This window comes from Rhinopithecus roxellana, chromosome 11 (genome assembly GCF_007565055.1).
Source record: "Rhinopithecus roxellana isolate Shanxi Qingling chromosome 11, ASM756505v1, whole genome shotgun sequence".
NCBI lineage: Eukaryota > Metazoa > Chordata > Mammalia > Primates > Cercopithecidae > Rhinopithecus > Rhinopithecus roxellana.
In genome coordinates this window covers 41618625-41640539 of record NC_044559.1, presented here as the reverse complement: position 1 = coordinate 41640539, position 21915 = coordinate 41618625, and the positions used below count along the sequence as shown (strand labels likewise).

The 21915-nt window shown below is 43.9% G+C and overlaps 1 protein-coding gene across 3 annotated transcripts in view; it reads right to left on the bottom strand.

Annotated features, from left to right (window-relative positions):
- The window catches only part of PLPP4 (phospholipid phosphatase 4), a 136149-nt gene that overhangs the window by 70953 nt on the left and 43281 nt on the right, over nt 1-21915 (bottom strand). For 2 of the 3 annotated variants that reach the window (XM_010365670.2, XM_030941005.1), the window contains 2 exons: nt 14505-14613; nt 4318-4408 (listed from right to left, as the gene is read on the bottom strand). In XM_010365670.2, coding sequence (XP_010363972.1) covers nt 4318-4408; nt 14505-14613 — 200 coding nt within the window. Of the gene's footprint in view, nt 1-4317; nt 4409-14504; nt 14614-21915 lie in introns of those variants that run through there. The other variant, XM_030941006.1, reaches the window with a different exon arrangement.

The following is a 21915-nucleotide window of genomic DNA, read 5'->3' as shown; positions in this document are numbered from 1 at the left end:
AGCCTCACTGGGTTTGGAGAAGGTCTGCCCAGGCAGTGCTTTTTGCCATCTAAAACAGCAAGAACTTCTGGGATACATTATTTGACCATACAGAGCACAGGGACTTTCTCCAAACAGTTTGGGAAGACTTTGCCAGATGCAGCACAGATTGTCCCGAAGGCGACAGGCAACATGAGTCACAGAGCTTTCACTGCAAAGATCTTGCACCTCTCTCCTGTGGTTTATTGAGAGTGCATAAAAGGCAGAGTCATCACCATCAATGTGATAGAAGGTCAAATGCCTCACAGAAGCAATAAAAACCTATTGATGCCCCATTCCACTGCTTTGTTGAATAATAAAGCATGTGAGCTACCATTTCCCTTCGGCAAATATTAACTGTTCAATACTAGCTGAGATTTATATAAGAATTTAGCAGTGAATGGGGGCATTTTTGGGAAGGAGCTGCCTAGGGCAATTCACAGCCCATCGAGAGAGACAAATATGTTGTTCTACGAGCAGAAAGTACTGAGGAATGACCAATACCACTAAGAGCACGAGCCACAGAGATGGGAACACAACCCACCTGTTTTTAACAAGTCATCTGAAGCAGAGAGAATGGGAGGGACACATTCAAATGAACATCTTTGTCAAAGGGAAACAAATCACCTACGTGTGAGATGGGGGCAACTGGCCATATCTGAGTGTGGCAGAAAGGAGGGACAGGCCACAGACTTGGAGGGCAGAGCGTGAATCAGCAGCACAGCACTGCCATCAAAAGACGGAGCATGAAATGGGGGTGCAGAAATTGGAACTGAATATGAGGGAACTTGGAAAGATCCACTGACTGCATTCTGAACACATAGACCCTTCCTTCCTCAAATGCCAGCTCCCCTTCTCTCTGGCAAGCTCAGAGCACTGTGGAGAGGCCTCTCTCCAAGAGGGGAGAAAAAATTCCCTAGAATATCTTTGCCATATTCTCTCCACAAACCCTGATAATTAACAGGTTGTGAGATTGCCGGGAAATGACTGTGGTCTCTTCTCTGTTAGGGCTGGCCTGCCAGGCTCACTGCTGTGTTTTCCCAGTGGGGCTGGACTCATTCTCATCCTGGTCCTAGCATGCCCTCTCTGGAAACAAGCATCCCTGGCCAATTCCCTATCACCCCACGTAAATCTTGGTGAACTTCATACACAGCCACATGGATCACTTCACCAGCCTCTGAGCCTGGTGGGCTTATCATAGCACAGAGCCGTTCTTTAAAAAGTCTGAAGTAGCTAAGCTGGAAAATGTATGGATGTATTATAACCACCAACAATTGGCAACTTTCCTGTCTGATCCAAACACCTGAAGGAAACAGAAAGGTAGGAAGCTGGTGATGATATTTAACACGGTCATTTCAGCATTATAGCAGGAACCTAAACTGTTTAATATTTTTTTTCGGAATAGCACAACCCTCTGGGGATCAATGCAGGAGCCCCTCACTGATACCAGAGGGAAAGCTGTGCTGGGATCAGACCCATGAAAGGCTGGACAAAAAGGAAAATAAATGGCCCCCATCAGGAATGCTTATTCATTAACAATAACCCAGTGGGTCTCGTTCATAAACGCTGTTCTGATTTTACACCATCCCACAGCACTGTGGGTTTGAGAGAAGAGTCAAAAAGACAAACCATACTGTGTCTGATAAAAAAATTTCAAAACAACGTGTCCCGTGAGTTGGCTTGTAAGTAGCCTGTACTCAGGACACTACTGGTTATAAGCATTCCAGGGGATTAGAGGGCTTTTGTTGTTACTTTCATTGTTGTAGGAAATCAGTACTATTGTGCTTTTATAACAGGGTTCCTATATTATACAGACCTGACTGTTTTGCAGCCTGAATTCTTAAAAGCCCAATGCTGCATGGGGCAAACCTCACTCCTCTCAACCAATGCCAGATGCACAAACATGGCCACTGTTTACCTGGAGATGAGGGCAGCACTTGGGATCCAGGTTTGGAAGCCTGGGTTAAAGTCTGCTGAAGACATCTGAGTAAAGAAGAGCACTGAGAACTAAACCTCCTGGTTGATAGAGTCCTGAATTCCAGACAACATTGGAAAATGTACACCCACTTTTCTGTCCTTGGCTTTTAAAGATCACCCGCCTCCACCCCCTACTTCCAAGGCTTCCTAAAAGTAGCAATTAAAAAAAAAAAAAAAAAAAAAAAAACCTCTACACACAATGGGAGGCTGTTCATCATTTTTATAGAGCAGGCTGTCATTTATTTAGGCAAACAGAACATCCAATAATTCCACCTTCTCTGTTAACATATAGCAGACAGAGTATGATGTTCAATTTTGAAATGTCACCCTAAGGGAGATTTAGCTCAGAACAAAAAGTCTGGAGAAGGCAACTATGAGCTACTCACTGCTGTGACAGCAGTCCCACTCCAAAAGCCAGCCATCAGTGAGAACCACAACCACAAAAGACAGTTCTTACCCACAGTCACTTATCTTGAGACTCCATGCCAGAGGAGCCACTAGAATAAAGCATGAACTAAAGGGATTTACAAGCGAACTGAGAGGGCTCCCAACAGCACTTTTTGGAGACTATGGTGATATCCATCCAAACACTGCCTGGCCACTCAAGCCATGTGTGAAGGGACACCTACCTGCATCCTTGGAGGATGTGACCTTTTCCCACCTCAGCTGAGGAGACTGAAACCTGTGACCAAAAGTCCAAGCCATACAAGGGCAGCCCGCAGTACACACCTGACCTGAGGGAGGGCATGGACAGCCTGGTCAGGGACTCACGGCTTTTGTGGCCAGGCTGGAGAAATGAGCTGACTCTGTCTAGGAAGTACAAAGACTCTGTCTAGGAAGTCTGGACCAAGAAACACAGTGAAGCTTGGTGGGTGGGCATCGAAGTTGAACAGGCAGACAGATTGGGGGCAGAAGCCACCACCACTGCAAGCCCAAGCCTCACATAAACTAGATACATGGGGCAGCAGAAACAAAGTTGAGGCAGAGGAATCAGGCTGGGAGTGTCAGGAGAAGAGGGAAGGCATACTGCAGTGGTCATGAGCCAAGAGGGAGGTCTCCCCTCCTGATGGCCCAGTTCCCCATTCCAGTCCCTGTGAGGTGCCTCTGAACTTTTCCCCCTTTTTCTTGGATGTCTGTGAGATTGCTTATCAGAGCCCTGTAATTAAACCCCTGATTTATTTGAGCTAATTTGAGAGGGATTCTGTTCCTTTCATCTAGATAGGGCCTAACCGAAGCCTGGTTATATAGGAAGCATTCTGTGTGCTGCTTTAGGCCAGGAGCTGCTTGTTGTTCCACACTCCCTAGATGCAGCTCTCACACTCACTCCCTTACCATGAAAAAGGGAAGACCATATTTTGCTACATTTTCATTTCCTCAAAGCCCAATAATTAACAAACACACCCTTAAGTGAAGGCTCTCATTTTCCAGACTTACTATGCCATTGAATGGTAAATCCATATAACACACCAAAAACAAAATTTGGGCTGAGGATTTGGGTAACTTTTAGGTGACGTGTCAAAAAAAGAAAAAATCAACCTGATTTGGTTTTTCTCATGGTCAAAAAGCTGAAAACCTGGCTACAGGTTAGTTTATTTTGTTTGCTAAACAAGCCAAGTAGTTTTGGCTATCTCTTGGTGCTGTCATTTACTCAGGATTTGATTAACATGAAGACCAGAAAAACACATTTAATTCTGAAATGTCAAACTCTTGTCCCCTGCAGACATGGCTTAGCTTGGGAAGAATTTATAACAATGATGTTATAATCAATGACAAAGATCATAACACTCTTCACATAATAGTGAACACTTAACTACCAAAATGTCTTCAAACTTAAGATGAGTTATAGAGCTCGTTTGTAATATCTATTTTATTTTACACCCGCACTTGTCCATTATTGCCTCTACGCAACAGTGTTTGGTCGAGGAGTCTGTTGTTGATTTCTGAATTGCGCATAATGTGGGTCTATTAGCCAAAAATGTGAGACTGGACAGTCGGAGGTAACAAAGTTTTAGATTTACTTTGCCTACTGCCAAGAGCTGCCCAGAGTGTGCGCCTGAGCAGCACAGCTCTCCGGTGTGTACGGGGTGTTATGAGCATTCAGCACAACGGACAGCGACAGCGGGCGGCCTCTGACCATCCTCCATTTAGGACTGCACACTGGCTCTTATTTGGGCTTAAAGTTTATCTTTATTTTATGTTGTTCCTCCCCAGCTTAATTTGACCAAAAGAAAAAATCAGTTGGATGCAACTGAGATTTCTTAAATGCGATCATCTAATTAAGGCCAGCCCCATTCCCTAAAGCAGGAACTGTGAATACTCTACCTAAGAAGGCTTCCTTAATTTCAGTCTTGTCTGTTCGCCGGATAATTTTCACCACACAAATAACAGCCAGGGGTGTGAGGAAAGAAATTGCCTGGAAGAAATAACAAACAATCCCTTATGAGGACATCAGTTTGCTATCAGAAGGGCTGATTGATAATTAGTTCCCGTTAGCTTCATTTAGACTCCCTGGTTGAATAATCTTACTGAACTCCTGACCTCAAACAAAAAAAAAAGGATGATGTATGTCTGTGCTTAGAGACTACACAGACTTTAAAAATGGAAGATCTGATTGTAGGTTATAATTGATTTGTAATTGCTGAGAGCCATGTTTAAAGCAGTGACTTTTTAAATGGAAAACATAGTCTATAATTACAATGAATCATGTTTGCCAGTAATTCCCCTCATGCTCTCCTCTGTGGAAGGGTGAAGAACCCTTGGCCTCCCACTCCCATCTCTCTGGAAACATGAGTGCATTTGGGACTCACTTAGAGTCAATCAATTCATTCCTTTTTGGTGTTCTTTTGTTGAATATTTATCTCTTCTGCAAAGCAGAGTTTAGTCTGTTTGCATAAAGACTCCTCTTCCCTTCCTCTATCCCCTTTCCTCCACATAGATGCTCAGCTCAGACTTAATGAGTTAAACTGGTGGGATTCAGATGCAACTAACACTCATTACAAAACCTACTGTGAAGTGGAAACCATGCTAGTTACCATCAAGTCCAGGAGACTCTTACATCCTCATGATAGCTCTGTGACTGCCTCCTCCAGGCTTGAGGACTAGGTGATGCGCCTGGGAACACACAACTGGAGAGTGGCGAGGCCAGGATTTGGGGACAAGGTTTCCCTTCCCATATTGAGTCTTTATTCCAGCTTTCCATAATTAGTAAATTGTTTTTCAACATTCTACCAACCATATAAAAGGTATTTACGTTACTTCCTTATGACTATAACATCTCAGGATAACAACATCAGAAGAGACTGAACATCTTACAAATCCAGAATTGGGCTACCAGTCAGTCATGGGAGGGCTGGGATGTAACTGTTGACCAATAGTGTTCATAATTCTGGAAATCTCCCTCTCCACTCTAGCAAGCTGTCACTTTTTGGAGAGGGGCTTCCTGATGGGACTAAGGCATGGCTGGAAGATGCTCTTCTTTTTAAAATTTATTTTTTATTTTTTGAGATGGAGTCTCACTCTGTCACCAGGCTGGAGTGCAGTGGCATGATCTCTGCTCACTGCAACCTCCACCTCCCGGGTTCAAGCAATTCTCCTGCCTCAGCCTCCTGAGTAGCTAGGACTACAGGTGTGCACCACCATGCCCAGCTAATTTTTGTATTTTTAGCAGAGATGGGATTTCACTATGTTGGCCAGGAGCTCTTCTTTTATAAAAACAGAATTCACCCAAATGAATGCAGGCTTTTAAAATTATTTGAGATGCTCCACACCCTTACTACAATCAGACAGCTAGAGCTAAAATCATCTTGGGGACTCCCCTTTGGGAACTGTCTTCAGATGCCATTTGTATGAGACATGAAAAAAGCTCTCTCCTTACCTGCCACCATTTATTTCTGACCAGAAGTGGTAGTAACCAGTTTGATGATTCAGCTGTGTCCCTGAATGATTTAGACTGTTCAAAAGTTAAATAGGCAAGTCTTGCCACCATGGAGAGTATTCAGGTGCTAAAAGGCAGATGCATGAGAGGAGATTCAGAACCACTACAGAGAAAGCAGAGGATTCCCCTGGGGGCTATTCAGAAGGGCAACACTCATGAGTTAAGAGGTCCAGTAAGTCTGTGAAAGTTGCCATAAGTTATTGGGCAGCTCTCACACCTAAATAACTACATGGCTTGTTAAAGTACTGATTTCCTCAAACATGCTTTTATAGCAGGTCTAGAAGTGTGTATTTTTAACAGTATTTCAAATGGTACTGATGCTGATGATTGAGGATTATGCCCCAGACTTTTGACTCACGCATTTAGTGCTTAATGAACAAGAACTAAAGCACCACTTACTAAAGTCCAATGTTATGGTCAAGGCCAAAGAAGTCCTTGTTTCTCCAAATCCAAACATGAAGCCCACCAGCTTACCTTTCTGTTTTCAGTCCCTTCAAGCACTGCATACAGACCAGGCAATGTGCTCCCAAATAGGAGAAAGCAACTCACCAAATAGTGGATGGCCCAGTAATGACCACCAATTCAGCGTTTATATAGGAGAACAACATGGTTCTGAAGGAAATATTTCAAGACAATCCCAGCTGGTATAATCTAAGGTTAGGCAATAATGAAACCCCAGAAAAAAATTTGAGTTGGGATGACTTTCCCAATGAGGCTTCCAAAGGAAATTCCAGAGCAGAAAGTCACTGCCCACACAGGAGATGTGGGTGCCAGGTGGGAGGCGCTCAGGATCAAGGTCAAATGTGCAGGTTGAAGAATTCATTAGAGTTGCTCAATGACTCCAAGCTAGTGGCCTGATGGTCCAGGGGTCTCCTTTAGAACTGTTGCCTGCCTCAACTTGCCTCTTCCTAATTGGACCCTCACCTCTACTTCCCCAACAAGGCTAGACTTAATTTAACTCATGCTACAACTTCCCTAGGTAGATGTATTTTGGTGTCTAGGACCACTATCAACTGCTCTTGAGCCAAGGCTAAGCACCCAGGAGGGCCCAAGGTTCCCTACCTCAAGGGCTTCCCAGGTGAGGAAATGCTGCCTTCAAAATACCATGCGGCTGCAGCCAGAGTGGCTTCAGCAGAGGTGTCTGTGTGATTGCAAGATATGGCTTGTTTCCTCCTCTCATCCTAACAGCAATGGGCCCTGGTGTCTCATTTCTTCTTCTGGAAATGTATCAGCCATATCCTTGGGTAGCACGGTCCATGAATCAGGATGGATAGAGACATAGTTACACGTATCATTCACCCCCTTGTATACAAACATTTTTTAACTGAAAGTTGGAATTAAGAGGTGACCTTCAGAAGCCAACACATTGGGAAAACAACTTCCTCCTGGGGCAAAACACCTGTGAACTGAGTAAAGGAGGAATGAAGAGAGTAAGCACCGCACCACCTCACTTTCACTCAGCAAAGCAGATTGAATTGAAGCCAGTGCATACACATTCCACTCTTCGGACAAAGGCCATTGGTAGCTGTGGTTCTGCTGCCCGGGCCAGGGAAGCAGATGACGATGGACAGAGGGACGTAAGGTGGGGATGTTCCCTTGTACCTCCACACATGGGCAGAGATGGGGGGAAAACATGAACAAGCAAAATCTCCCTTGGTATTATTTTCTCTTCTGTTAATGTTTCCATGTCTAATTTTAAAAGAATCAAATCCAAGGAAATCCTAGGATGAGCCCAGGGTAGGAAGATGGGGAGTGGTCAGTGCTTATTAAATGAGACCTGAGAGAAACAAAGAATTCCAGACAAACACTGCTGAAGAATTCAGAGAACATATTGAACCCTTCTTGGACTTGAGTTCTGCTCACTTGTTATGAGTATGGGGCTGCTGAATGTACATACCTAAGTTAGAATAACAAAGGCTAACGTGTACTGAGAACTTACTAAGGACTATGGTCTATTCTAGACACCCCATGCAAATTAACTCTTTCAATTCTCAAGCAATCCTAGGTGGAAAAGGCTCCTTACTTAACGCATAGGAAACTAAAGCACAGAGAGGTTCAGCAACCTGCTGTAAGTCACACAACTAATCAAGTGGTAAAATGAGGATTTGCACCCAGGCCACCTAAATTAAGTTCTACACTTTTAACCACAATGTTACAGCAGTTCCTACCCTAGAAAGTAAACGTTAAATAAAATATAGTGCATGCTTTTTTCCAAGTTAGAAAAGAAAGGTAAGGAGGCTTGTTTCCAGGTCATAGATAAGTCATAGAAATTTCAGTGACAGCTGTCACAGCTTAAGCACCTACTATGTGTTAAGGACTTTCCTCACACTTTCCAATCTTCTAACTACTCTATTGTGGGAAATATTATTCCCATTGTACAAATAACGAAACTAAAAATCACAGAGATCAGTAAACACACAAATGCACACAGCTAGTGGGAATAAGACTCCCAGACTCGGTTGCCATGCTCCTGGGTTGGAGTCCTGAATCTCGGTGATTCCCTTAGCCCAAAAGATTTTACAGATGGGGAAAATGAGGCTGACAGAGATTATATATTGAACACCACCTTTAAAGTTACTAATTGTACTGCACAGTACCCACACAAAGAGATAGCATATGCATCATTAAGCAGGATCTGGGATGTGGCTAGTTTTGTATGTAGCTTGTTCCATAGGCTGGGAAGCCAGAGCTCTGTACAAAAACAAAAAAAAAGTGTGTGGAATGGTCTCAGATTAAGAAGAGGTGGGTTCAAGCCCCAGCTCTGACACTTATCCATTCTTTGTCCTTGAGCAAGTCACTCAACCTCATTAATTCTCAGTTTCCTTATCTATAAAATGGGTATGATGATAATAATATCTATGACAGGTATTATTCGTAGGATTTCAATTCACTAACAATTAAGGAATGCTGATTAGGTACCATGCACTAAGTAAAGTGCCATAGGTCTGTCACCCCCATTTGATGTTCTCTACAGCTTGATGAGACATGTTCTTAAAGACACCTTTCACAGATGAAGAAAGTAAAGTGCTAGGAGGGGAGGTGATCTTCACATTTGCATAGCTAGTGAGTGGCAAAGCTGAGAGTTGACCCCTAGTAGGCCACTATGGAGCCCATACCAACTGCCCACCAACAGGGTCCAACAGAGAGCTACCATCCAGCAAATGCTGGTTGTTGACTAGTATTTCATTATTTTCTGGAAAAGACCGTTAAAAGGGTATCAGGATCTTATCACCAGACATATAGGATTGAAGGATTTTCAGTTCAAGCCCACCTGCACCCTGAGATCTGAGTAGTGTGCACCTTTGAGTAAAGGAAGGAAGCTGGGGAGAGAAAAGGGAGCCTAATTCTCCCAGGCACCCTGACCATACCCTGAATGACCAACTAGGGTATGGAGCATCCACCCATGAATCAACACAGGAAGGAGCACCAATCCCTGGCCAGTTCTGCACCCAGAAATGGAGTCATCCTCATGTGCTGATGCAAGGTACCGTGCACCATGCTGCCTGGGCGCTTCCGGGAAACCACAAAGTGTGGAGCAGTGTGTTTGAGGGGGGATGGCATGAGGATGCCAAGGACTTCTAATAACCAGAAGAGATCGAAGCCAGAGCAGCCCTGATGTGAGGGTGTTAGCCAGAGAGGAGCTTGTCACTAGGGTTCATTCACGTCAGACAAAACAAAACAGTGGGCCCAAAGTGCCTTCATTTCTGGCTTTTGACAGAAGGGTGTGTTGCAAAGTGATTATAAAGACAACTTTAAGACACTCAGACACTTGGAAAAGGCCCTGCTGTGGGTAAACAATTACATCCCGTCACAGATAAAAGAGCTGTCTAAGACTCTTAAAAAGAGCCTAAAAATTAAACTGTCTATCATGATCCAGCCTTGTCTCTTTTTCTTCCTTCTTCCTCCCCAAAATGACTTTATTTCTGTCTTCCTTAGAAGCATCCTATCCCAGAATAGAAAACCCTGGTATCAAATCAACACAGTATCTATCAGTAATAGTCTATGAGAATAAATCTGGACCTATCACTGTCGAAGCAAAAAGAGAAGAGGGCAAAGAATAGGGCTTGGGTGGATTTCTTTTGGAAGCCAAGGAAAAAAGTTTGCAAAACCTATCATTCCTTAAACTCCTTACTGAGTCTTACCTATTCCTCAAGGCTTTTTAGTGGAGCACTGTCCACCTTGTGTTCATATCTGTGCCCCTCCCTAGACTAGAAACCATATCTTACTCATCTTTCTTCATGGTAAGTGTTTCATAACCATCCACTGAATTAGGTTGTAATTAACCAATCCAAAGCTATCCTCAGTCTAGTTCTATCCCTGCCCCCTTCTTAGCCCTTACACATATATACTCCAAACTAACTCTATTGACAGGACCCACATGGGCTCACTCTCCATTTCGCTGCCTTTACATGCCTCTCCACCTAACCAATCACCAAAGAGGCATCACAGCAGAGTGCCTCCAAGTGAGAGTTTGCACTCACAGTCGGTGCGCAGATCCTGGTCCAGCCACTGACTGTTGTATAATCTTGGACAAGTTGTATAATTTCCCTAGTTTTGTTTTCTCCACTGACATTATGAGATTAACAAAAGTGCTGACCTCGAAGGATTCTGAAGATTAATTGAGATGTTCTTTATAAAGTTATAAGCACAGCCCCCGAATTCAAGAAATGTTTACTCTTGTGGGTGATGAAAAAGAAAGAAGAAGAAAGAAGAAAGGAGAAGAAGAAGAAGAAGGAGGAGGAGGAGGGGGAGGAGGAGGAGAAGGAGGAGGAGGAGGAGGAGGAGGAGGAGGAGGAGGAGGAGGAGGAGGAGGAGGAGAAGGAGAAGAAGAAGTAGTAGTAGTTCCCTAGAAGTTTACCTGGGCCTCTCCTCTGGCCCTTTTCAGATTCCATTTTGTGTTAGAGTACCATCCTAATGTACCAGCGATCCTGGAAGGTCCCTGAAGGTACACCCCAAGTCTCACTGGACTTCTTATCCACTATAGCCCCTATGGTTTGCTTTACCCATAGCAGGCTCCCTGAAAATGTCCCCTGAATGTACAAAGAAACAACTACTACAGATAACAAAACGTGTACCAAAAAGCAACAACTAATACCAATGAAGTTGTCCTACACAAAAAGTAGGTTTTTAAAAATGTTCTGATAAACCCCTCACACTCAGCAAGCAACCAGTACCTCTTTTGAATAAGGAAGCAGCCTTCCATAAAGGCCTTGGGCATATCCCTGAAATGCTAAGCAAGACTTCTGAGTGCATCTGAAAAGAATTCTCAGCCAGTCTCTCTGGTCAACAGGAACACTGGGTTGTCAAGGGAAACAAGCTCTTGGATTCAAACAGTTCTAACTACACCCAACTTTCAGGGTGACAGACATCACCTGAGCTAATGGTGCCACAGACAGCGAAAGTGCAAGTTAGGAGGCTTCCAGTAACATTATTACCATTTACTCTGCACTTAATCCCCTAGCCATCATTCTGTTAATTTTCTTGTTACATTTGCCCAATTGGCTCGTCTAACTTGCACACATATGACTCTAGAAGCATTAATTATCTAATAAAAGAAATTCAAGTCAATACCAGCTGCCTTTAAAAAACACCTTGGTAAGAAAGTTAGAAAGTTCACCTTTTGATTAAAACATTCCAATCAAAATTAAAGGAGACCCCAGGACTTTTCTATGTAGTAAATAAAAAAATTTGAGCTTTCAAAGAAAATCAAGCCATTTTATACATCAGTGAAAATGGATGATCTATTACCAATTATTCTACTAACGTCTGAAGGTTTTAAAGGACCAAAATAATATAATGCTTTATATTAAATTCTTAAAACCCAGGAGAACAAATCTTTTTTATGGGGTGACAAAATATTTTTCATCTTTGTGTTATAGGTATTATCAATGTATCTACTGCTTTCCTTGTGTTATTATGGAATTGTACTAAATTGTGCAACCAAATGAATGAAATTCATCAACTGCTATTAATGAAATAAAAGGTTGCACTTATTTCATTAGGAGAATAGAGGGTATGAATCAGTACGTGTGGCTGAATATCCTTCTGTTCTCTGAGAACCCCAGCGCTGAATAAGCCCTCTACTGACTAATTTCTACCACCGCCAGCATGCAAATTGCTCCATCCTATTTGTGTCTGTAGCCAGAATAGTTGTGGCATTTGTATCTAGACTTCAAAACAATCCATTGTTCATAAATCTAGGACACAGCCACAGATTTCTCACAACATCCCATATGAACATTCATCTCCAAATTGTGTTTTTACAACACATGAAATGTAAAATGTTATGAAAAATAGGAGTAACTGATAAATAGAAGCTTCTCCCTATTAAAGCCATTGAGTAAACTCACTACACATACACTGCTTCCTTTATTTCTAGGATTTATAGAAGATTTGAGTTACAGCAGAAATGAAAAAAAGCCCGATTTTAATAGTCATGTGTTAGTAATTCTCTACTCACAACAACCCTAATTTGTCAATTTCCCTAAGATTTATAAAAATCCAGTTTACTTTCCAGTAGAAAAGTAATTATTAAGAAGCAATTAAAATGATACTTTAATGCTCGCTGGCATTATGGGCATTTTCAAGAGTTTGCAAAAACACAGATCTTTCCAATCATCACTAATTAACAAAATTTCCTCCATAAAACCAGAGGGGTTTCTTTCAAAACACAAAAATGTTCCCTGTGTGTCTATGAAGTTTCTGGAGCAGTTCCCAGAGAGGCACGAGACACCATGGCAGGTCAACAGGAACAACCTTCAAACTTCTGGGAGGCTGCCCATCCAAAAGTGACATTATCGTTCCATAACAAAGAGGAGCTTAAATATTTCCTCTGCTCCAGAAAGTCTGGATGGTGATTCTCCAATTCTCCAGGGCTTCATTAGCATCAGCAAGGAGTCCCAGATACTCTGCCCCCAACCCTCAGGGCAGCCTCTTGGCTGAGAGCTGAGCTCCAAGAGCTGGCTGCTAGAACCTGGTGCTATGCTCACTAGCTATGTGACATCGGGCAAGTTCCCTCATCTCTCTTGGAATGCAGTTTTGCATCTGTGAAATGTGGACAACAATGACATTTTCCTCACTGGGATGCTGGGTGGAATTAAATTAGACCATCATTTCTTAAGCTCTCAGCAACAAGCCTAGTATATAGGCAGTGAAATGTAAAAGGTTGTGGCAGTTGCCATGTGGCATTGGGGGTGGGGGGGGGTAAAATTTATCTCAATATATTCACCAGCTCTATGGGTGCTTGCCCATTTATTCTAGAAGGAGAGAGACACAAGACACTCTCAAGAGGTTGAAGCACAGGGTGGTCTTATTAGTGGCCAACAACTGACCAGCTAAAACCAGAAAAGAGGTTAACAGAGCTATCTGGGTACCTTCATTTGGGCAGAATCAAGGCTTATCCTAAAAAGGGAGTGGACAGAAAATTCTCATCACTGGCCTCTAGTCTTCCTTTACTGTAACTCAGCATAGCCCAGACAAGCAAGTCCTTTCTCATTCTACAATATTGGGCAATGACTTGTAGAAAGTAGAAAAATTCCTCTTCAAAGCTCGTCTTAGTTTTTTTTGTTTTTGTTTTTGTTTTTGTTTTTTGAGACGGAGTCTTGCTCTGTCACCCAGGCTGGAGTGCAGTGGCGCGATCTCGGCTCACTGCAAGCTCCGCCTCCTGGGTTTACGCCATTCTCCTGTCTCAGCCTCCCAAGTAGCTGGGACTACAGGCGCCTGCCACCTCGCCTGGCTAATTTTTTTTGTATTTTTAGTAGAGACGGGGTTTCACTGTGTTAGCCAGGATGGTCTCGATCTCCTGACCTCGTGATCCACCCGCCTCGGCCTCCCAAAGTGCTGGGATTACAGGCTTGAGCCACCGCGCCCGGCCTCGTCTTAGTTTTAAAATAAAATAGGCACTAGGAATAATAGCTTCTTACCCTAAAGCCTCCTATCAACTGTTAGTTCTTACACTTTAGCCCAGTTAGTTGCTTTGGCTTATTCAGGCATGTCTAGACAGGCCGAGGCAAGTCTTAGCTCATAGCTTACACCCCTTCCTTATTTGGAAACATTATTGCTTCTTTAAATCCTTCATAAGCAACTTTCTCTTTTCCTTTGTTCTGCCTTGCCTTTACCTATTTAAGAACGTTTTAAGCTGTTAGCCAATCAGGTATTAGTTTTGACTGTGAGGTCCGGCTCTAGCCAATGCAGACAGGACACAGTAGCAGGGACAAGCTGCATAAGGGATAAAAATTGCCTCCCGCCTTTGTTCAGGCATGTTCTCACCATTGTTCCATCTGTGATGAGCACCCTTTCTGCAGAAAGTAAACAATGCCTTGCTGAGATAATTAAATCTATGTTCGTGTGCTATTTCTTTGTGGCACCAGGGAACAAGCATTTCTAACAGTGTCCTTCTCACATGACCAAGCAGCTCCTATCATGACAAGGAACTGGATTTTAATTTGATGGGCTGCTCACCTTCTCTTTCTCTCAGGCCACCCACTGTCTTCAGGGTTAGAAAAACAAAGATGAAAACCCATTTGGTTCATCTTTGAGAGAGCAGTCAAATAAGGCATGAAATCATGGTACTTACAAACATGAGGCGGGTAGGTATGTTATCTGATTGCACCAAAGGATTTTTATAGAGCCAGATCTCTTCCGGTTGGATGACTCTCTGGAACGGATCCAAAAACTCTGTAAAACTGAAACGTAAAAAGAAAAGTACATAAAGGTTAAGCGTTCTGTTGCTGCGGGAAGTTCCCAAGGAGGCCCCCCACTATGCACCCTCAGCGGGGAGAATACAGACTGCTGCAGAGGGGGAAAGAGACAGGCCCTGCTGTCAGTTCTCACTGGTTCAAAGGCTTGGGAAGGACTGAAAGAATCACTGAGACTTTACAGACTCTTCCATCACCACCTGCTAGCAAGGACAAATTCCATGCATAAGGGAGTAGCTTTGTGTGTACAAAGATTCTAAGGACTTGGGGTTCCAAAGTAAACTGGAAACTGCAGTCAGAATGGGGCAAGGCCAGGGCAGAATGGTCTGGCCTTAGCATGGTCTCTTGAAAATAAAATAGGCTTGCGGTGAAACATAAGGGAGGGAGTAACTGGCACAGCTGCCCGTGTGCTGTCTTCATTGGTTGGGCAATGAAAAGCAGTCACTGCCAAGAGAAAAACTAAAAAAGGGGCAGAAATGCAGGGGTTTGCTTTTTCAGATCTCAGCCATCAGGCCACCTCCCAGCTCTCCAGCCAATCTTTACCTGAGGAACTAAGTTCAGCACCACTTCAGATGCAGTTGGAGAGGGCAAAAGAAGCCAGGTCATTTGGGGCTTTGAGTGCCAGGCTAGAGGACTTTGATTTTGAGCCAAGGAGAGGTTTGGTAAAGGAACATGGAATGGGAATTCCTATTCAAAATGGTGGCCCTGGCCATGGTGAGGATGGGACTCGGAGGAGAGAATAGAAGGCAAGGTGGGAGGTGCTGAGGTTGTGGCAGCTGTCCCTGCAAGAGACACTAGCAGACTGGAGAGGAAATGGATGGCGTGGAGAACCTGGGGGCAGGAGTGGCTGAAACTGATTCCTAGACTTCTGGTTTGGGCTTCTGGGAAAAGGATTCCCATGATCCAAGATGAGGAGTGCAGGGGAGCAGGAGAGGAGGAGAAGCTCAGCTTCCTCCTCCTCTAGCAAACCCTCTAGGGTGGCCAGCAGTCTTGGTTTGTCCATAACTTTTCCAGTTTTAACACTGAAAGTCCCATATCCCAGGAAACCCCTCAGTCTTGAGCAAACCAGGACAGTTGGTCACCTAAAGCCACCCCAGTCTCCAGACAGAATCAGGAGTCCCACAGCCCCGGTTTCTATCCCAGATTTGGGACGTTGTACGAGTATGTTCTGTTTGCAGCTCCCCTGTGAGGGTATGAGGGTAGGAGCCACTCCAGGGCTGTCACCTCACAGCCCAGTAGCACAGCTGGGCCACTGTAGGCACTCAGAGACCACAGAAGTTAACATCTATTTGGGACTTTGAATAGGTGACACTGAAACTATTCTCACTTTGATCAGCCTGACTCTCAATTCTATTGTGTATCTAAGAAACCTAAAATCCACCCATCTTCTGTGTCTCTCTCCCTGTCTCTCCCTCCCTCCTTCTCTTCCCCCTTCTCTCCCTGCCTCCTCTAACTGTGACGTTTTAAGTCCTAAAAGTCTGTGTATTTATGTAATTTCAAAAAGCAGTGGTATCCATGACTGTTCTGCTCAGCACTGGGCCCCCAGCGCCTCTGCCTGGCACACAGGCATCTCTTGGTAGCTATTTGCTAGATGACTGAATGGACTCCTGCAGTGCCGTCATCACAGAACCCAGTCAACCCTTCACCAACCCTGAACGTGGAGCACTTCTATTACAGAATCCCTACTGCATCCCCTCACTGGGGTGCAAGTCACTTCTGCTATCAGTCTTCCAAACCTCCTCTAGAGCTGCCAGGAGGAGCACCCTCTCTGGGCATCAGAAACCTGCTCTCTGCCCCAGCTCGCCAGCTGAGCTGCTCCGTGCTGTGGAGCAAGCTGCTTCCTCTCCCAGGGCCTCTGCAATGGGTGAGGCTGAACTAAATCCAAGACTTTAATTTGAGAAGGGTCAGAACCTTCTAGAAAACACCCTACCACAGACCTAAGACTGTGGTCTGGTAATGTGGATTTTAAAACACTATGATGGGCCAGGAGTCCCCAGCATTGAACTAAATGACACCTAAGGGTCCCAGACCCTAGGATCCAAGGACAGGACATCCTGTAATTTAACTCTTCTCATTAACAACTCTTCCACCCACTGCAGGACAGGCTCTAGAGTCAGGTCCAGCAGCGTTCAAACCCCAACTCTGGCACATGGTGAGTCATTTAACATTTTCTGAGCCTCAGTTTCTTCATCTCTAAAATAGACACACCTTACAGAGTTGGAATGAAAGTTAAACGATGGAATATATATGTAGGGCCTGACAGAAGAGAAACAAAAACTAGAATTGTATTACTATTATCATTTTACTCTAGCCTAAAGCTGCATGTTTTTATTAGACAGTTTTCGGGCTTTGTTTGATTTTGTGACAACCTACTCCCTGCTCCCAAGTGTTTTAAAGACATAATGAAATGAAGTGAAATGAAATAAATTTTGCTTGAAGGATGTTTTTAAGAATGTGCAGTGTATCTCTGATAACCAAAGCTTCAGAATACTCCAGTTTCTTAGCTACATAACAAATTACTTCAAAACATTTTATTTTGCTCATGAATTTGTGGATCAGGAAATTGAGAGGGGCCCATTGTCTAGGTAGTTCCCACTTAGAATCTCTCATGTGGGCATAGTCAATGGCTGTCCACTGACCAGGCTGTTAGCTGGAACCCCTGCTGTTGTTTTTCTTATAACAGGACACAGTCTCTCCCCTCTTACCTCAACTTCCTATTCTGGGGGTGGGGGGAATCAGTGACACTGGAGATGACTAGTTGCTGTATTATGGATTTGAGTTTCATTTGGCTATAAAACAATCTTGATGGGAGAAGTGGGGGGAGAGAACCTCTTCCCACACACACATTGAGACAGATCCCAACTGGTCAATGATCTTGTTTGTAAGAAAGAGATTCTGTTGGTTGGGTGCCTAAAGAGAAAGGTGATTGGCCTTCGGATCATACCAACTTAGATAGCATTGCTAATCAACGGTTGCAAGCTCTGAAAATAAAGGATCTTGAACCTCACCCCTCCACCCTAGAAAAATCCTTCCTCTCCAGCACTGTGGTCTCAGGGTGGTCAGAATTATTCATAGCTACTGGCTTCCCTCACAGCAGGTATCCCAGGAGAACAAGGCAGAAGCTCAATGGCTTTTTCCAACCTAGTCTTAGAAGTTGTGTAGTGTCATCTCCAGTCAGAAGTGAATCCTAAAGTCAGTGTGGATTCCAGGGAGGGGAAATGACTCCACCCATTGACTGGGGTGTGGCAAGTTCTTACTACAGAAAAGCAGATGAATGAGGGATATGGCTGCAGCCACCTCTGAAATATACTCTGCCACCCACAGGGTGCTATTGACACTGTGATGGCCACACACTCCCACTCTGTGAGACCCCAGAACCTTGACTCCTATTTCTTCTCACACAGCCGGCCACAGGGCAATGGGACCAGGTACACGACAGAGCACCTTCCTTCCTCGTCTTGTTTGTCTTTCAGGTTTTATTATCCTCCTGGCAATTTTTCTAAAGCCTGGTGCACCCAGCATTTTACACAATCCCTCACTCCACCCTGAGTAGCTGCAGCCAGAACCCATCTATCAAGCAAATTATATCCTCTGGGAGCAGCAGTACTAAGAAAGATCGATGTCCCTTCTCCAGCCATGCTTCAGCCACTGGCATCTGTCTCAAAGAATGCAGACAGTGGAGCTAATATGCAGAGGACCAAGGTCTTAATAAAGCTTAGGGATCTTAACAGGGACAGAGGAGGGCACATAGTGGAATGGAAAGTCCTGGAGAGATTAAAGGTGTTCCCAAGAGAGGACATGCCCAGGCCTGGAAACATCCTTCCACAAGCTCTTTGGAAGTGGTTTGGAATCCAAGAAATGGGATCCCTGCTTCTAGGGAAGGTGTGAAGGCATGGTCTCCAGCAGTGTGTTACGTTGGCGGTTCCCAAACTTTAATGTGTCCAGGGATCACTGGGAGTCTTGTGACTGCAGATACAGAGACAGCAGGTTCAGAAAAGACCTTAGAGCTAGCATTTCCAGCAAGCTCCTGGGTGTGCCATGCTGCCGATTTGTAGATCAAACCTTGAGTCACAAGGGTCCAGGGCAGCAGCAGCTTGTGGGATCTTGTTAAAAATGCAGAATCTCCAGCCCCACCCCAGACCCAGTGGATCAGAGTCTGCATTTAACATGATCCCCAGGGAATCTTCTCCATGACTATTGTAGAAGGTGGGTCACATCCATGTATGACATTGGTGCAAAAGTAATTGTGGTTGTTGCCATTTTTTTTTTAAAAAAGCATAGCAAAAACCCCAATTGCCTATGTACCAACCCACTACAATCTAAATCTGAACCCATCTCACAAAGCCATTAAAATCATCTCAAGCACCACTTGTGTCATGGGGGGGAGAAAAAAAATATAGAAAACAAAATGAAAACTCAAAGGCACCACAGCCTGAAGCCATTCAGTGTAGAGGACTATAGCCTGGCCAGCCTTAGTAGCTCGCAAGTGTCAGTATATTCCTGGGCAGCGTAATTACGGACGTCCTTGAGTTTTTTAAGAAAAGGTTAAAGAAATTGCAGCAACTCTTTGACCACTAGAAGGTGGGTAAAACCATTTAGTTTACTTTTATTTACAATAAACACAGAACAACTAAAAACATCTTAATGCCCAGAAGGCTCTGACAGATCCAAGGATGCAGAGGTCCTTTGGGGATGAGGGTCAGGCCTGTTGTTCTCACTGTGAAGGCCTTTCCCCTTCTCTGCAAAGTCTTCATTAAGAATAGAAGAGCTTTTGGGAGGCCAAGGCGGGTGGATCACATGAGGCAAGGAGTTCGAGACAAGCCTGGCCAACACGGCGAAACCCCTTCTCTACTAAAAACAAAAAAATTAGCTGGGTGTAGTGGTGTGTTCCTATAATCCCAGCTACTTGGAAGGCTGAGGCAAGAGAATTGCTTGAACCCAGGAGGTGGTGGTTGCAATGAGCCAAGATCATGCCACTGCACTCCAGCCTGGGTGACAGAGTGAGACTCCATCTCAAAAAAAAAAAAAAAAATGAATAGAAGAGCTGCTGTGTCTGTGTACATAACTCCGGGCCCTCTGTACTCAAATCATGTGGATAATCACACTAGTTATCCATTGCATCTCACAATATGTTTAAGAGCAGAGTAAGGCTCCTAAAACTTCATCAGGTTTGATGACCAAAAATAAACAGCCCTACATGAGTAGGAGGCATGGAACTCTAACAGATTACAAGGTAGCATTTATGAATCATTTCAAAGGAAAAATGCTATTTAATGAGACTATATAGATGTGAATGCAATATTTTCTTCATTGTTGTCAATAAACTCTAGTTCAGCAGCTGTGCCAGTCTAACCTCAAAATCACGGACTTCCACCATTACAAGCATTCATGAATTGTTAACTATTGTCAACATCATTTCACTTAATAGGGATTCAAACTAAAAATAAAATGTCTAGACTGTGCAGGTCAAATGTTACTACATTGAAAAGCAAAGTTACTACCAAAGTAAACGTATTATTTTCTTTAATGATAATTTTAACTGCCCAAAGTCAGGTAAATTGTTGTTGGATTTTAATCCAAGACATACTTCTACTTCTTTGCTGTTTAAATTGGACAGTTATCTTTTTTTTTTTTTTTTTTTTTTTTGAGATGGAGTCTCCCTCTGTCACCCAGGCTGGAGTGTGGTGGTGCAATCTCGGCTCTCTGCAAGCTCTGCCTCCCAGGTTCATGCCATTCTCCTGCCTCAGCCTCCTGAGTGGCTGGGACTACAGGCACCCGCCACCACACCTGGCTAATTTTTTGTATTTTTAGTAGAGACGGGGTTTCACCATGTTAGCTAGGATGGTCTCGATCTCCTGACCTCGTGATCCGCCTGCCTCGGCCTCCCAAAGTGCTGGGATTACAAGCGTGAGCCACTGCGCCCATCTGGACAGTTATCTTAATCTATTTGTATCTTAATTTCTCCTGAGCAAAGTGGGGGCAGTTTTACATATTTTCTCCTTAATTTTCTCATGATATAGTTTGAAGACCTGAAAACACATTCACTCAGCACCATAAGACAGGGCAAGAAAAAAAATTCACGAAGAAAATTCAAAGACGTAATTCTAACTTTACACCAAGCAATTTTCTCTCGTGCATTGTTCATGTGTGGTTCAGATGTTTAAAGGGGATAGAGCTTATAATTATATATACATACACACAAAATGCACACACACACACCCCACACACATAAACACACACGTGTGTGCACACACATACACACGGCCTGAAATTCAGTGAGTGGAAGGCAAACGAAAGGATGCAATTATTTAAGATGCAGGGAGAATCCACTAAAATTAACCAAAATGGAAAAGAGGTAAAGCAGGATCTGACATTGAGTAAGAGTGAAAAGCAAGAAGAAAACTGAAGTCGGAGTGATCTGAAAGCAAAATACAACGGAGAACCACACACCTTTCCCCTTTAAGCAAACCGTGGCTGCCAGTGGCTCTTTCACTGCTAAATCACAAAAGCACCACCTACTACCTTTTTTTGGTCACCTGAATCTTCACCTACAAGCAGCAGATGCAATTCCAGAGGCACACGTGGCATCACTGGGGGCTCTCCAGACCTTTAACCGGCTTGGCATCAAATTAGAATATGGTCCTGCCCCTAGGAGGATCCCCAGACTAGGGCTAGATAGGGCAGCATCTAGACTCATGACAGATACAAACTACACTCACATATGCTCACCTGCACACACACACACACACACACACTCACACATTCTCTCTCTCTCTCTTTCTCTCTCTCTCCCTCTTCCTCTCTTTCTCTCTCTCTCTCTCTCTCTCTCTCTCTGTCTGTCTGTCTCGTTCCCATGCTCTTGTTAGTTAATTCTGTTTCCATAGCTCAATATGATTTAAGGACCCAGGATACGTATCTTGTTACACAGAAAGGCCACAGGAGGGGACAGAGAGTGGACTATCATCTTTGCCAAAGTTTTCTTCATTCAACAAATATTTACTGAGTGTCCATGATGTGCCAAGTACTGTGCTACAACACTGGTGAATACAAATATGGTCCCAACTCTTATGGAGGTTACAGATTGCATAATCTGGGTCACAACAGATCGTGGAATTGGGTGTTGAGGTTTTTCCTTGTACACATCAGAACACATGAGCTTGCCACTGCACTCTGCTTTAAGAAGATGTCTAGATTGGAGTGCCCCAGTAGTTGGTCTCATTAAATAGCCTCCCACCCAGAGCCACCTGTGAGGACCCTGGTCCTCTAGGGATGTTCCAAGGTATGTATCTA